This window comes from Debaryomyces fabryi (genome assembly GCF_001447935.2).
Source record: "Debaryomyces fabryi strain CBS 789 chromosome Unknown contig00069, whole genome shotgun sequence".
NCBI lineage: Eukaryota > Fungi > Ascomycota > Pichiomycetes > Serinales > Debaryomycetaceae > Debaryomyces > Debaryomyces fabryi.
This window is the reverse complement of record NW_015385495.1, coordinates 21522-38572: the sequence shown is the minus strand read 5'-3', so window position 1 is coordinate 38572 and position 17051 is coordinate 21522. Positions and strand designations below refer to the sequence as shown.

Genomic DNA, 17051 nt, shown 5'->3' with positions numbered 1-17051 from the left:
TTAAACTCAATAAATACAGGGTGATCTCCATCTATGAGATGTACATACGTATATAGTACAAAAAAAGTTGTTAACTTTAGGCTACTAATCGGCTAATAAGAGTAGAAGCAAAAACTAACATCACAAAATACCTAATTAAAATACATCCATTCATAATTCATACATAATAGTGCAAGAAAAAAGTTAATTATCAACTTTTGTCTTTTTATTACTGTTGGATTGTTCTTCTTCACTTTCTCTTTTAAAAGGAGGGATTGAATAATCCTTTAAATTATAATAATCATCCAACCTTTTTCTCATCGAAACTTCTCTCAATCTTGCAGCTTGTTCCATTGCTTCCAATTCCATTATTCTAGTTCTGTACAAATCATTTACTAACTCTAACTCAGAAATTCTTGTCTTCAAAAGAGTTATTTCACTTGAATTTGAATTTGAGTTCTCAGCATTATTACCATTATTATTACCATTATTGTTGTTATTGTTATTGTTGTTGTTATTATTATTACCGCTGTTGTGATTACTGGAGTTTCCTCCAGGAGGTGGTTGATAGTTTTGGTTCTGATCAGGGGTATGTTGATTATTGAAACCACTAAAACTATTTTGGAAGTTAGGCAACGAGGTCTTATTGATATGGGACGAGAGTTGCTGTATTGGAGGTAAAGAAGTTGCCGCTATCACTGGCGATTGTTGCTGTGAGGTTGAAGATGAAGGGGTAGGTTGCTGAGACAATTGTGATTGGGAAGGAGATTGTGATTGTGATTGAGACAGCGATTGAGGTTGTGATTGAGATTGTTGCAAATGGAATTGTGGTCCAAAAGAAGGAGACGAAATATTTTTGCTTGAACCATTAGAGTTTGAGCCCAATGCAGGTAATTTAGGTGGCATTGTGCTTGACGTAACATTTAAAGCCGATGATGGTGTAGAATAATTTTTAGATTCCTTCTTAATGCTGTCATCTGTCGAAGAAGCCTCACTGTTCATTAACGATGTACCTTGAGATTTGCTAGACGATGAATACTTGAAAGTTGCACTCGGGCCTAATTCATTCGACATGTTTTCTAATGCACCTGCAGCCTGTGCAACACTAAGATTAACCTTGTTATTTTCTCTATTCACGGGAGCCATTGTGTTCAAATTGGAGGACGAGTTGGAAGAAGACCTGGCATTTGAAAGCGACGACGTAGTTGATAACAATAGAGGAGAAGTGATTCTCTGTAAACCTGGCGCAAAGTGCGTTGGTGTCGAAGAAGGATAGTGTAGTGGTTGTGTTTGATGTGTTAGGTGGCTAGGCAAATGATGCAACGAGTTAATTGGAGGTGGAAAAATCAGACTAGAATTCTGCAACCTCATAGTTGATGAAGTTGGAGGTAATAAGGGCGTGGAATTAGCTGTGTCGGTCTTGATTTCACCATTAGTTGACTTTTTCTTCAACTTTGGTGATTTCTTTCCACTACTTACAGGTACGCTTCTCGAATCTTTGGATTTTAATTCTGGGGTGTTAGGACTCGATGTTTTAGATGGATTAGCCTGCTTGATTCTATTTCTGGACTTGATAGTATCCGTTTTTAATGAGATCGGTCTAGGACGTCCGTGCAACTTCAAAAACAACCCACACGCATTGCACAATACTTGACCTGTTTCGTCTCTTCTCCAAAGCGGTGTGGTTTGTGTTTTACAGTTCCGACACACAGGACTCGTTATGTTTGTTTTCGTAGTCGTGGTGCCATTATTCACATGTGTGGTAGTTTTAGCATTAGGATGTACCGGATTAGCCTCAAGTGGTGTTGGTACCGGGAGTTGCTGTTGTATCTCGCTCATTGGAGGTCTTTCTATTATTTCTTGGAAAATTCAAATATCAACAAATATGAAAATAAACAATTACTATCCGATCAATATGTCAGTTCGAATGTAAAAATCAACAATGTAGTTCAATCGTGTATGTCAGGGATATTCAATAAGTTCAGTAGTATTCTATACTCAAGCCTATTCCAAAAAAATTTTTATAGTGAATGTCAGATAATGAAAAATTTTCTTTATCAATAGTGATAACTGGTATGCAAAATTGACCTATACTCAATCACTTGGTGTTCACCTGCGTCTAAATTTAATAACTATTATAGATCAAAATGTCTAGATAGTATATTTATGATTGATATATAATCAATGTCTCTGATTTTTGTTATCAATCTTTATCAGACCTGCTATGTAGTGAAAAATTTCTTTATCTTTATTCGAGGGATAGTGAAAAATGGCGATAAATTTTTTTCACTTTTTGTGTAATCAAAATTTCAGCTCGATTCTGCTTATGTAATAGAGATAAGGCAAAATCAATCGATAACTATGTGCTCCGTGTTTAAATAGGTGTATGGATGTAATGCCGTAGTAAACGGAAATAAGCGCGATTTGGAAGTAGACGATGTGTCCGGTGAAACGTGATTTTGTTGGTCGTCTTTCGCAAGTTAATGAGAATTAGCTCCGGAGGTATCCGGTGCCATTCAATTATTGCAGCCATGAGCGGCACTGCTCTCAGTGATGGATAATAATCCCTTTTATGATGAATTGTGATGCGAAGTGAACGAGGCCATTGGCGGTTAAAAGAGGGGTAACTAATAGGTGGTGAACTATGCTGCGGGCTTAGGCAAAGAGTAAGGTTCAGCTTCAAGTATATGTTAGCATAAGGTTCTAATTTGAGACATGGTAGGGTTTTAATGCACGATCAACCCTTACAAAGGTATGAAATTTATGCTGACATTGATAAACTAATAGTGTAGGTTTTACATGGGGATTAAGGTTAAAACGTGTATTAAAACGCATACATTGCAGGCAGGTAAAAATGTCTGTATATGTGTTGTTATTTTCTATTAAGTGAGGAATAGTAGTACATTGGTATTTAGAATGCTATTTTGCAGTACTCATTCTCATAGTAGTCATCTGATCCACGTATTGTCTTAAATGGTCATAGCCTACGATTTCGTATAGGTGTTTTGAGTCTCTTTTAATTAGCTTATTGTACATTTCACCGTTGACCACTGTGAGATTCTTCCTGGGAAATGAGTTCTGGGAGTAGTTTCCTACAATATAGAGGCCGCTAGTAGCGGCATTTAAGCACTGTAGCTTAGGATACTTTCGACCAAATGAAGATATAATGAGGTACGAATTTGGGTTGCAACAGTCATCTAATTCTACCGTGGGCCAGCCGAACTTGAAATGGGATGAATCGCTTGATTCCCCCTTACCACACTTAGCATTCAATACCTCCTCTATAAGTACTTTTTGGTGCGCATTCATGGCGATAATAGATATTTCGGGTGCGGGATACCCTAGCAATCTCATATATTGATATAATGCGACAGAATACTCGGCCTCATTCACACTCACTGACTCATTAGATTCCACATCCACGGGAATAATTTGATGGGTCTTTTCGAATCCTCCGTTTGCGGCTGCACCATTATATACACTGATCAATTCGTTATTGTACTCGTAATTATAGTATTGTAAGAATTCTTGTCTTGAGCTCACTTTTCGCAATTTAATCGATGGGACACCCAAAAATCTCCACCTTGACTTATTACTACGTGAGAAATCACCTAGTACAACAACTCTCCTTAAATAAGCATTGTTTACCATTGGCAAAAACCAATTGAACTGAGGTATGTTTTCTCCTATGCAAACAATGCTATCAAACTTCGTTTGGTAAACTTTTTGACTAATTAATGTCTCCGGTGTTACAAGTAGATACTGACAATATTTGCGGATAAGAAATTTAATAAGCTCGCCTTTTTTATTTTGGAACTTTACAAGGGGCGCTAGGTTCTGAATATCTTGAAAGACCTGAGTAATTGTTTTGTACGACACTACTATCTTCTGCATGTCACTTTCTAGCGATTCTCCTAATTCTATTTTAAAATAGTCCTTAAACGGGTATTTAGTAATTTGCAGTCTATCATTTTTCACTGTGTGTAAAAAATTTTCCCATGCTTGTTTGATCTTTGGAAATAACAATAAAGCATTATCGCACGTCTGGCCAAACCCCATATCTTTAAGGCCAACAAACTCTGATAATGTTTCCACTTGTTCCAATTTTAGTTTTAGAGTGTTAAATAACTTATCAAGCTTATCATTGTATTTCACCGGATCAGCATAAACCTTGAGAAATGTTGTCAATTCGATTTCAAATCGGTCTAAATATATTTCATTAGGGCAAAGGAACAAAGTTCTTTCTTTCGGGAAGTTTAACTGTAAATTATAAATTACTGCTTGCAATAGATGACCGTCTGAATTCTGGGGAGTATCAATAATAGTTACTCCAGTGCTTACACTAGGAATAATACACAGCGCTTGGTCATCACTTAACTGATAGGTAGATTTATCTCCAATGATTGATTTGACCGCTACTTTGTCAGCATCCTCATCAAATTTCAAAATATACGGTGGATCAGCAGAAACTTGATTGTCATTCACCTTACGACGTTTACTGTTATTCTCTATTTCAAGCTCATACTTCAATTGACTTGCATTCAAACAATCAATTTTCAATTTATACGGCCTATCATGTTGAGACTTGAAATGCGCAGCAGTTGGCTTATCTATTCCCAAGAATAAATCAGTTAAATATTCAGGTAATGTAATATTTGCAACATCAACATCATTACCAATTACTTTTAGCCTGTCTAGAGAGCTTGTCTCTGCTGGTAATCTTATGACATAGTTAAAACGATTTTCTAACTGAACGCTTTCGTTCCATTCTATTAGGATGTTTTTCTGTTTGTTTTTCCCACTAAGCTCTATAACTTTCTTAAACCTTACCATATTTAACCCATACTTTACCATTCTTTGGCGTGAAGAGTATTTATTTGGTTTTATCAATTGTATCAATAATATATAATCATTCTGTTTTATACTATCTAGCCAATCTTTGTTAGCCGAAATTGTTAGCTCAGCTGTTGACTTATCAAAAACATTTAATGATTCAAGTTTTGAAAAATATTTACTCGTTCCTTTTATTCTTAGGTTATTCTGTTGGTCTAACGATAACTTAAGTCGATCTAAAACTTGACAAATATGATTGTTAGCCAACCTTTTTATATCTGCCGTTAAGTTGAGGACCTCTCTAATAATATAGTCTCCCAAGCACAAATACTGTGTATTATGAATTTGTGGCAAAGGAATAGGTTGGAATAAACTTTCATTGGAGTAGATGTCATTAAACTCGTCAATTATATCTGCTTCCGAGTATCCATTGACAAGTTGACTCAAACCCTTGACATTATATTCAGGTGTAAAAACTTCATTTGCAATTGCATTTTTTATGAAGTCTGTATTCTTGAACTCATTTGAGATATGATCTATAATTTGTAATTTATTTGCTATGACGACTAAATCCTCAAGATCAAAATTGGAAAGAAATTCTTCTAATTTCTTAGGTGAATAATTATATACTGATGGGACTAAAATGAAGTCGTTAATTTTTTCTTGTTGTACACCGCTGAATCTCTCAAATATAATTTTTTGTAATTCGTAAAAGTTCTCTTGATACTTTGTACCTTCAAGGTACTCCTCGCCTGTAAAATCACTAATAGGATAAAATACGAAATTTTTTAAAACTTTGACAAATTCCAATAGTCTTCTATGATTATTTTCATCAACTGAATAAAAGCATGAAAGAAACTGCATACCTTTCAATAGGGAATTGAAGTAATTTCGTATTGGTAGCTGGCTTACACAGGAAATAATGGTTTGCATTAAACTTTCCAGATAATTGATAAATTCCGAATGCTTTATCATTTCCCCTTCTGTTATTGATGACATGTAGTTTGTTAAGACTGTATAAGCCCATCTTTGCTTCAATATTAAGTAAGATTTTGCAGACTTATTTTCACAATCCTCAATAATCGCTTGCCTGAGATTGAATTCTTTCTCTAAGTCATTCTTTTTAAGTAAGGTTTGATATTCATGCAAGTTCGACCAAGTGGTAATGCTAAATAAACCGTTTAAAGACTTTTTGACAACAGGATGGGACAATCTGAATGTCACCAATTGGTTTAGAAACAATAATATATTTTTATGGAGTCTTAAATTCGATAATTGGCAAGGAGAAATAGTAATATTTAGTAATCTTTCGAACAAAACTTGAAATGTTTCTCCATTTGTTAGAACAATGTCCATCAATTTGCTATAGCCTTGTTCAATATCGTACAATATGGTGCATACTAAAAGTTCAATATGGTTCGATGTGATATCCTGGTGAAAGAATGGCCATAAAACATTATTAAAATATGAAGTATTAAGCAAAATTTCGTATAAATCTCTAGAGTTTGCATTAATAACGATCTGATGCACCTCGTTAACTAACTTAGAACTGAATTTCCTTGGGGGTTTTGGATACCATTTTTTCAGTACGGATATTAATGAGTCATTAGACTCGACTCCTGAATATATATCCATATCTACCTGTTGTATTTTAATTTTTGACCCATTGCAAACATAAGTCTAGGATTTATTATAGATGCAATTAGTATCGGTCGTGTGCTAACCCAACTACATAAAAAATTTCGACTCGAATTTTTCAAGCTGAATTAAACGCTATTGGAGATAATTAAATCATCGTAAAGCATCGATAGTAATATGTTTCAAATAGGTTGTCGTTTGTTCTCTACGGGGAGACCGGTGTTTAATGCGGTTCCTCAAAAGATTCAGCCTATACTTGCAGCTAAACAATTCATACCGGATCAAGCTACTAGATCCAAAGTAAAATCTCTTAGAAGAAAAGAAGCAAGACTTAAGAGACAAATTGTTAGAGATGTTAACAATGTCAAAAAGCATTCTTTAGAAAATGTTAAGTTTCAAGTTGATCCAGTTTTAGGGGATGAAAACAATGCATTTATAAAAAGAGTGAGAGCCGAATTACAAGAACCAACAAACTTGGCATACGGATACAAAAGAGATGAATTTGAAAAGTTGTTGTATGGTGCTGAAAAGGCCAATATAGACAGAAACAGTGGTAGTAATATTTTACATGATTCTATAAGTGCATCTGAAGAAAGAAAGAAGAGAGCTTTGTTGACTATTCTCAATATTAAAAATACCAACGCACAAGACAGAAAGACGGCAGCTATTCAATACGCCCGTGAAGAATTTCAAAGAGAAGAAGGTGACACAGGCTCACCAGAGGTTCAGGCTGCTGTTTTGACCGTCAGAATTCACTTAGGAATGGATCATGTTAAACAATTCTTCAAGGACAAAGAACATATTCAACACGTTCGTCAAATGGTCCAACAAAGACAAAAGATATTGAAATACTTGAAAAGAGATAATGCTGAACAATACTACTATACTATTGCCAAGTTGGGTTTAACTGATGATGTTATCACCAGGGAATTCAACATGGGTAGACAATACTTACAAGATTACAAGGTTTGGGGTGATAAGCAATTGATCAAGTTATCCGATAAACAAAAGAAGAAGGAAGCCCAAATTGTTGAGTTGCAAAAGAGAGTTATTGGATACAATCAATTGGCCAAAAGAAATTATGAAGAGATTGAACGTCTTTCAGAATCAAAACGTTAGAAGTCTTACATACTTGTACATACAAATCAATAAAACGATATTATTTTCTATGATACACTAAATTACATTAATATTCTTGCACTTATGAATATCCTGACCCCTACAATTGACAACCCATTATTCTGTCATGGTAGCTATAAGATCATCCACGCTAACCTTGAAATCATCATTTCTAAGGCTCTTGAGGTCTTCACTTAAAGAATCCACCTGACTCTTCAAATCCGTTCTAATGGTTTCACTCTCTTCGCACAAAGAATTCAATTGTCCGTATAATTCCATATTATCAAGACACAACTGATTATATATCATCGATAAACTCTCTATAGATTCCTTCTTCGTCCCTGCTAGCGATGCTTCTATCAACTCTGAAGGGGAGACTCTGTCAACTTGAACTGGTGCTTCTTTACCCTCGATTTTTCTTTCTTCTGCCTTTTGTATTATTTCATCTAGCTCATCCAATTTAGTTTCTATATTACGTTCCTTAAAAATTAAATCAAATTCTTTAGTCGAATTATTATGCCAGAACTTGATAATTTGTGATCTTGCTATTTCTAATGATTTCTGCCCTTCTTCCGTACTAGCGATTGTTGGATAGCATGTTTTAATCTGGTCCATAGAAAGCGATTTTTTTATCGATTGTTCTAATGCTTTCTTGCACACTAACTTTAATCTCTCATAACGTATCCTATCTATCTCAGAAGACATCTTGTTTATATCATTCTTCATGTTATAACCGCTAGGACTAATGTAAACAAAGAGGTTTTGATTTTTAACTAAGACAATCACATGATTAGAGATGTTACACAAACCGCTTATATTAAATTCATACGTCTTACTAGGGAATAAGAACTGCTTTATACTAGTTAAAGAAACCAGGAAATAGTATAGATATGTCAGATCCACGTTCATTGATAGCAGAAGCAGAGAAGTTGGCTAAGCCAAAAACAGGATTTATGCTGTTTTTGTCTGGGTCCTCTAATTCATTCAGATTAGAGGAGGCAACTGATCTTTACATTCAAGCGGCGAATCAATATAGATTAAATAAAGACTTCAACCAGGCTGGAAATCAATTTGTTAAGGCAGCTGATATTCAAAAAGAATTGTCTAATCATAACGATGTTGCTAATCATTTAATTGAAGCTTATAAGTGTTATAAAGGAGTGTCTCCTACCGATGCTATTGATGCGTTATCAAAGGCTATCCACATCTTTTTGACTCAAAATGGACAATTCAGAAGAGCAGCCAATTTCACCATGGACTTGGCTGAATTATACGAATCAAATAGTGACACAGACAATGCCATTAAAAGTTATGAGCAAGCTGGAGACTATTTCACCACAGACCATGCGGAGGCCTTATCTAACAAAGCATACTTGAAATGTGCAGACTTAAGTGCTTTGTCTGGTAAATACCAAAAGGCGACCGAATTATATGATATAATTATTAAGAACCTGTTGGGAAATAATCTTACTAAGTGGAACTTGAAAGATTACTTTTTGAAGAGCATATTGTGTGTGTTATGCTTGGATGACGTTATTGAAGCCCAGAAGAAGTCTGCTAGTTATCTTTCTGAGGAGCCATCTTGGGAAGCTACAAGAGAATATAGACTTATCCAAGATATATTTGAGTCAATTGAACAAGGAGACGTACAAGCCTTCTCGGACAAGGTATTTGAATTTGACCAATTTAGTAAGTTAGACAAATTGAAGACTCAATTATTATTAAAGGTAAAGAATTCTGTAGTGGAGAAAGAAGATGATGATTTGTTATAAGGTATTCAATTAATCAAGGAAACTATTGTTAATATAGGAGTTATTTATTTCTATAGTTATGATTTCGATCTTTTTAAATCTATGTACGATCAAAGATTTACATTACAATGTGTGAATTAGATGTGTAATTAAATGGTATAATGATGTATTAGTGAATTAAATAGGAAACTATTAGTGTGAAAAATAAATAGAATGACGGCTTTAAAGAATGCAAGAGACAACTCAGACAGCATCATTTCTCTCTGCGCTTGAACAAAGATTTAAGCTTAGTGAAAACAAGATCTCTATCATAATCATTGACAACAACCTCACCATCTTCTGCTTTGATTCCCTCTTCGTGAGTTAACTCTAATGATTGAACACTTTCTAATTTATGGTCTCTTAATAAGAATGAAAATGCAATCAAGACAAAAGTTAAAACTAAACCAACGATACACAAAAGTCTTTGCGTTTGTGCATATGCTAGTGCAACAGCAATTCTTTCTGGAGAGCCCCATTTAAAGCCTGCGACAAAAGTAAAGGGGTCTTCATATGCCTGAGTAGCATATGATGAGTCAAGACCAGCTTCTTGAAACTTGTCTGTAAGATATTTGAAGGCTGTATTGGTCCATACAGCTCCACTAACACATGAACCGATACTTAAACCAATATTGTAGAAAGACAAGTATAATGAGATAACAATGGCCATATGTTCATGATTTGTACAAGTTGTAATAGAAACTTGGGTAGGATAAGTAAATAACCCAGCACCAAAACCCATGAAACACAAACCGCCAATAACACCGTTAAGGTACTTTTCTGATTCAATGCCATCACTTCCACCTCTGTAAGCTAAAAGAATAGCCATCGAGCCCATCCAACATAAACCACCGAATATTATGAATGGCTTCACTCTTCTAGCCCAAGGCACAATTAAAAGACCAAAGAGAACACCAACAATAGTCGAGACAAACGAGTATAATGAAACTATTCTAGTACCTGCCTTGATACTTGCTCTCATACCAACTGTTACGACAGTATACATATAATCATTTGGCATATACCACACGAAATCAATCAAAATGGCAATCACCAAGGCTGACCAAACACCACGATCCTTCATAAGAACAAATGGAAATACTGGAAACTTGGCAAATTTATACTCCCATATAATAAATGGTGCGATCATTACAAAACCAATTACTAAAGGAGCAATAACATAAGCTTCATGCCATTTCTCTTTGAGCCCTCCTCCCAAAGTTAATGGAACTAATATAAATCCAAGGATAATGATGATGAGAAGAACCCCAACCACATCAATCCTCCAAAATAAATCAACAAACATATTCTGTTTCCACGATTTCCATTGATTGATTTCCTTTTCCTCTTGTCTTATTTGCTTCCATTCAGGGGTCTTACTACCTTTCCATTGCATAGCAATTAAACAACCAACAAATGGAATACAAGACAATGGGAAGATAAACGCCCACATACCTATACTGAAGTTCCAGGAATAAGTGCCCAATGAAGCCTCAGTAACATTACCCGAAATCCATGTGTTAATAATAAAAGGCATGGCAGGGACAAGTGAGCATAACAATCTCCAATTCAAGTTCGAAAAATCGGCTAAGACAACTTGTAAGACCAATATAACACCAGTATATCCAACTTGGTACAAAACTGTACCACCAGCAAATCTATACATATCATAAGCTTGTGATTCAATCACAGTACCCATGGCGTAAAATATAATAGCCAAAATGAACATTTCAAGTCTACCAAAAATATCTGACAATCTTGCGTAAGTAGGTTGAGCTGCAGCACTAATAACACCCTTAATGACATTAACCGTAGATAATAAAGAATGTTGTCCATAAGAAGCAGTGGCCTGTGTCTGGTAGACGCTTCTAACTGTCCCATCTAAAGAATAACTATAAGCACAAATAAACACACTAAAGAGGAAGAAAATCCTGAAAGCTGGATGAGTGAATTGCTCAACCAAAATTTCTGTTCTCCGAACACCAAATGACTTAGAAGTGGACTTCACCACCATTGGAATGGATTGTTCGTTGTAACTTAATGGAACATCTTCACTACCACTATGCTCCTTAAGCTTGCTGCTCTTGTCAAAATCTTCAGTTGCAGTAGCAGCTGCAGTGTCTCTAACAGAACTAGTTTCACTGTAACTCATCTTTTCAAAGTCGTTGATGGAATAGATAAAAAAATTTCAAAAATATTTTTGCGAACTCTTCCTCTTTAATACAAAGCAAAATATTTACGAGCCAAAAAGAAATATTTATTTCTTAAGAGATTATCGAGATAAGCCCCAAGACCAAGCTCTTGAAAATTTTCATGTCTATGTATTTCATCTCGCATGCATTACTTGGCAAGGAAAATCCTTTGCCCTCCTTTCGGCAAGTCACTGAATAGTTTAGCATCAAAATTTACAGTCATGGGTTGCCTCAATTATCGTCCGAAAGGCGGGAGATGCCATCTGATAATTGGACAAAGTTTAATTTTATACTTGCTATGTCTCATTTTTACTCTTCCTTCCCCATATAGTTTAAATTTCGCGGCACAAATGCAATTGCACTGAGTAGATTCACCGTTGTGCTCGTAACAAGTGAAAATTTTTTTATCAGCTAATCAGATTCCTGCAAGACAATAACGGCCCGTAATTGAACTTTTAACTATATTTTGCCTCATTAGCATAATAACATTATGCATAACTCTCGTTCCGAATATGCAAAGAGAACCATTTTTAGGCTATTTATTCGCAAAAAAGGTCTAAACTATTTCTACATTAGGATAAATTTGAAAAAATAAATACCATTAATTGGAATTCACGTAGCATAACTAATACATACGTCAGAAAAGTCTAATACAAAGTAAGATGGAAAGTCATTTGTTTACACTGGCTTGCCACCGAGGAATTCACTCCATCTTCTGACTTCATGTGGAACGACAACGTCAGAAGGAATCTCATCGAACAGAGACTTGGCAGCGATTTTAGCCTTCAAACATTGCGCAAATAACGCAGATGTATTTGGTTCGTTGAATAATGCAATACCAAAGTCAATGGCATTTCTTCTCATGACATAGTCTTCATCTAATAAGTCTTCTGCTCTAGCCTTAGCCAAATTGAATACCGCAGAAACCTTGTGTTTTTGGAAAATTTCTCTCAACGCTCTCTTGTCTGTTTTAGGAAATTCAATGACTTCAATGTCTTCAGTAACATACGCCTGTAAATATTTTGCAACTGCGTCAGATGCAGTGAAAAATTTGTAGCCGAGACCAGAAATCGTTGCTGCAACATTGCCTAACTTATCGTTGGCCAAATCTCCGCCGAACAAGACACCTGAACCTGGTTGAGGAACAGTGAAGTTCATAGTAGATTGAATTGAAGTCCAGTAGGCTTCAATTAAATCATCACCAAAACATGCAATTTCACCAGTAGAAGACATTTCAACCCCAAGGAATGGGTCAGCGCCTGCTAATCGGGTGAATGAAAATTGAGGTACTTTAGTAGCAACATGATTATATTCCTTTTCCATCAAATTAGTTGGTTGAGGAACATTTTCCTTAATTAATGCCTTAGTAGCGACCTCGATGAAGTTAACACCTAACACCTTGGATACGAATGGGAAAGAACGTGAAGCACGAATGTTACACTCAATGACTTTCAATTCACATTCATTATCATTTAATGAGCCATCTTGGTCATTTTTAATAATTTGCATGTTGAATGGACCAGTGATCTTCCAGGCTTTGGCAACCTTGTCTGCAATTTCCTTCAATCTATTCATGATGATTGGAGATAAGTTTTGTGGTGGTAAGACCAATGTAGCATCACCTGAATGAACCCCAGCATTTTCCACATGTTCAGAAACTGCATGTACTAAAACTTCACCTTCGCTAGCCACACCATCAATATCAATCTCTTGAGCACCTTGTATGAACTTGGAAATAACAACTGGGTAGTCTTGGGAAACCTTTGAAGCATTGCCCAATTTTTCTGCCAATTCAGAATCGTTATTAATAACAGACATCGCAGCCCCACTCAAAACATAGGATGGACGAACTAAGACAGGGAATCCAACATCTTCAGCAAATTTCTTGGCTTCTTCAATAGATGTTAATTCCTTCCACTTAGGTTGATCAACTTCAATAGAATCTAAAATTTGTGAGAATTTGTGACGATCTTCAGCCTTGTCAATATCTTCTGGGTTAGTACCTAACACATTGCAGCCTGAATTTTGTAAAGTCAATGCAATGTTTTGAGGTAATTGACCACCAACACTTACGACAACTCCTTGGGCATTTTCTAATTCATAAATATCAAGGACTCTTTCCAATGATAATTCTTCGAAGTACAATCTGTCGACTTCATCAAAATCGGTGGAAACAGTTTCTGGGTTATAGTTAATCATAATAGTCTTGTGTCCAGATTCTCTTAAGGCACGGGCAGTGGAAACAGCACACCAGTCAAACTCAACTGAAGAACCAATACGGTAAACACCAGAACCCAAAACCATAGTACCTTTATCATTGAAAGTCAAATCAGACGAAGTAGCATTATAAGTTGTATACAAATAGTTGGTATTAGCTGGGAACTCTGCTGCTAAGGTATCAATTTTCTTAACAAATGGAGTGATACCAAATTGTTTTCTAACATCCCTAACTTCTAATTCCTTTGCAGAAACACATAAACCAATTTGCTTATCTGAGAAACCTAATTTCTTAGCACGAGTCATCAAGTCAATATTGATATTGGACAAGCTTCCAGCACTTTCTAATTCTTTGTACATATTTACAATGTTCATTAATTTGTATAAGAACCATTTATCAATCTTGGATAATTCATGAACTTGATCAACCGAATAGTTTTCATGAAGTAAAGCTTGCCCGACAGCTAACCATCTTCTATCAGTAGGGTTAGCTAATGCATCATCTAAATCATCGAATTTATCACCTTGGAAACCAATGTAAGATGGATCAACTTGTCTAATGGCCTTTTGGAATGATTCTTCAAAGTTACGACCAATTGCCATAACTTCACCAACGGATTTCATAGCAGAACCAATATCTCTCTTGACATGTTGAAATTTAGCCAAATCCCATCTAGGAATCTTTGTTACCATGTAGTCCAACGAAGGTTCGAAGTTAGCTGAGGTGGTCTTAGTGACTGGGTTTGGCAATTCTGGTAATGTGTGACCTAACGCAATTTTAGCTGCAGTGTAAGCTAATGGGTATCCAGTAGCTTTAGATGCTAATGCAGAAGAACGCGATAAACGAGCATTAACTTCGATAACTCTGTAATCTAACCCGTCTGGTTGTAACGCATATTGAACATTACATTCACCAACGACACCCAAGTGTCTAATAATCTTGATAGCAGCACTTCTCAACATATGGTACTCTTCATCTGATAAAGTTTGAGATGGAGCAACAACAATCGAGTCACCTGTATGGATACCTAATGGATCAAAGTTCTCCATATTACAGACAGTTATACAGTTACCAACACGGTCACGAACCACTTCGTATTCAACTTCCTTCCAGCCCTTCAATGACTTTTCAACTAAAATTTGTGGAGCCAATGATAAAGATTGAGAAGCTAAGTTTCTTAATTCTTGTTCATTTGCAGCGAAACCAGAACCAAGACCACCCAAAGAATAAGCAGATCTAACAATAATTGGATAACCAACGTTCTCAGCAGCAGCTAAAGCATCGTCAACAGTTTCAACAGCAATCGATTCAGCTATTGGAATGTCGATCTCTTTCAATGCTTGAGAGAATAAATCACGATCCTCGGAAGTTTCCAAGGTCTTGATAGGAGTACCCAAAACCTTGACTCCATATCTTTCAAAGACACCCATCTTTTCCAATTTAACACCAACGTTTAAAGCAGTTTGACCACCAAAGGTCAAGAGAATTCCGTCTGGTTTTTCCCTTTCTATAATATAAGTAATGTATTCCGCAGTAACAGGCAAGTAGTATATTTCGTCAGCCAAAGAGTGAGAAGTTTGATTAGTAGCAATGTTAGGATTAATCAAAATTGACTGCTTATTTGCTTCCTTCAATGCTTTTATAGCTTGAGATCCAGAATAATCGAATTCACCAGCCTGTCCAATCGATAAACCACCAGAACCAATAACTAAAACCTTCGACACATCGACTAGTTTTTGAGCATTATCGTCTGTAAACTGCTTTAATAATTCAGCACCAGCATATACAGGTTGCTGATTCTTTAATGGAACATTAAAGCTTGAAAATTTTTTAGTGTTCTGATATGATAACAATTTAGAACGATTGAAGCTAGTAAATGTACTAGACTTCACATTCCGTTTTAATAATGATCTGATAGTAATCATTATGTGGAATGTTATACTATTAATTACACTCTTACTGATAAATAGAGTTAATAACTAAATTCTTTCAAAAAAAAAGTATATTAGATTAGGCCTATAATCTTTTTTGAAAAAATTGATGGCCGAAACAGGTAATGAGTCAGAGTTAACCGCGTTGTAAGATCAGCTAGTGTTACCCGGTTTTAATGGTGTTACCCGGCAATCATCATTAATTTTGCTTGAAACCTTTTTGTGTCAATTACTCAACAGCTGCAAATGCTACTAGGACAATTGTCATGTAGTTGTAGATGAAAAGTGTTCATGCAATATAATTTGATATTATGTAGTGGTTCAAAAGCAAGTAATAAGCATTAATTATTTTCGAGTTGCTTTGAAGAGATTACTACATTATTGGGAATATTGCAAATATTTTGCAATATCACAAAATTAATGAAAATATTCATAAAACTGATATAATTGAAGAATTTATAATGCCATATTACTGAATAACCAGCAATCTAGCGGGGGAAAAAACCTGTATGTTTCACCCAAATATCGAAACATATTACTAGGGCGTATTAGTTAGAAATTGATTTATAGAGACCTAAAAGTTTATTATTGTTAACTAATGAAGTTCATATTTTAACCGTTGATGCAAATTATTTCGCAAAATGAAATTTGCGCATTTAAATTCTACCTATGATAGATGATGATTGAGAACTGAATGATCTTCAAATATTGGATAAAGCATGTCATCTCTAAACCTAAATTTATTCCCGTCGTTGTCACCGACTAAAGCCACAGATAATAACCTGGAGGATACTCTTGCAAGACATTCAGATGTTATCGTATCGACAAATATAACACTGTATGCTGAATACAAAGGATTTTTCATTTACGTCATTAGTGCAACCTTTCTTACTATATGGGTTTGTTGGACTCTTATACCAGATCCAGTATTAAGGAGTATGTCGATATATTATTATCCTGATAAATATTGGGCATTAGCCATTCCAGCATATACGCTAATGTTGATGGTTTATGTGTATGTTGCGTTGGCATTGTACAACACTGAAGTTTTGACTTTACCCTTAGATGATGTACGAAATTTTGTTGACGAACATTCAGTTTTAGTTGGTTCTTCTGAAGCTGATGAGATAGCGAAGGCTAACAAAGCTATAGAGTATCTCTGGAAGTCTCCAAGCGGGGTGTGGGATTTACCTGTTACTTTGGTGAACGAAGTACTATACGGCGAAGAGGAAGAAGTAGAAGTTAGCTTATAGCTTTACATAATTTAATGAATTACGAATTAAGTCTTATAGACAAATAAAAATCTAAATAAGAAACAATAAATATATATTCTAGATACCATTCATGCATT

At 35.4% G+C, this 17051-nt stretch overlaps 8 protein-coding genes across 8 annotated transcripts; 3 read left to right on the top strand and 5 right to left on the bottom strand.

The window, feature by feature from the left end:
• Nucleotides 1-183: 183 nt before the first annotated feature.
• Nucleotides 184-1818, bottom strand: AC631_03311 (GATA-type transcription factor; the record flags this gene model as incomplete). The annotated part of the gene is made up of 1 exon (XM_015612140.1): nucleotides 184-1818. One exon carries the CDS (start codon nucleotides 1816-1818, stop codon nucleotides 184-186), a length of 1635 nt encoding a protein of 544 aa, XP_015467043.1.
• A 1080-nt stretch (nucleotides 1819-2898) lies between these two features.
• On the bottom strand, nucleotides 2899-6447 carry AC631_03310 (uncharacterized protein; the record flags this gene model as incomplete). Its single annotated transcript, XM_015612139.1, has 1 exon — nucleotides 2899-6447. The coding sequence occupies one exon, from the start codon at nucleotides 6445-6447 to the stop codon at nucleotides 2899-2901; it is 3549 nt and encodes a 1182-aa protein (XP_015467042.1).
• Nucleotides 6448-6627: 180 nt separating this feature from the next.
• On the top strand, nucleotides 6628-7569 carry AC631_03309 (mitochondrial 37S ribosomal protein uS15m; the record flags this gene model as incomplete). Its single annotated transcript, XM_015612138.1, has 1 exon — nucleotides 6628-7569. One exon carries the CDS (start codon nucleotides 6628-6630, stop codon nucleotides 7567-7569), a length of 942 nt encoding a protein of 313 aa, XP_015467041.1.
• Nucleotides 7570-7686: 117 nt separating this feature from the next.
• Nucleotides 7687-8274, bottom strand: AC631_03308 (MIND complex subunit; the record flags this gene model as incomplete). The annotated part of the gene is made up of 1 exon (XM_015612137.1): nucleotides 7687-8274. One exon carries the CDS (start codon nucleotides 8272-8274, stop codon nucleotides 7687-7689), a length of 588 nt encoding a protein of 195 aa, XP_015467040.1.
• A 185-nt stretch (nucleotides 8275-8459) lies between these two features.
• AC631_03307 (uncharacterized protein) lies at nucleotides 8460-9341 on the top strand (the record flags this gene model as incomplete). The annotated part of the gene is made up of 1 exon (XM_015612136.1): nucleotides 8460-9341. The coding sequence occupies one exon, from the start codon at nucleotides 8460-8462 to the stop codon at nucleotides 9339-9341; it is 882 nt and encodes a 293-aa protein (XP_015467039.1).
• A 232-nt stretch (nucleotides 9342-9573) lies between these two features.
• On the bottom strand, nucleotides 9574-11511 carry SIT1 (siderophore transporter; the record flags this gene model as incomplete). The annotated part of the gene is made up of 1 exon (XM_015612135.1): nucleotides 9574-11511. The coding sequence occupies one exon, from the start codon at nucleotides 11509-11511 to the stop codon at nucleotides 9574-9576; it is 1938 nt and encodes a 645-aa protein (XP_015467038.1).
• Nucleotides 11512-12229: 718 nt separating this feature from the next.
• Nucleotides 12230-15694, bottom strand: CPA2 (carbamoyl-phosphate synthase (glutamine-hydrolyzing); the record flags this gene model as incomplete). Its single annotated transcript, XM_015612134.1, has 1 exon — nucleotides 12230-15694. One exon carries the CDS (start codon nucleotides 15692-15694, stop codon nucleotides 12230-12232), a length of 3465 nt encoding a protein of 1154 aa, XP_015467037.1.
• A 944-nt stretch (nucleotides 15695-16638) lies between these two features.
• Nucleotides 16639-16953, top strand: GPI19 (phosphatidylinositol N-acetylglucosaminyltransferase; the record flags this gene model as incomplete). Its single annotated transcript, XM_015612133.1, has 1 exon — nucleotides 16639-16953. One exon carries the CDS (start codon nucleotides 16639-16641, stop codon nucleotides 16951-16953), a length of 315 nt encoding a protein of 104 aa, XP_015467036.1.
• Between the last annotated feature and the right edge of the window lie 98 nt (nucleotides 16954-17051).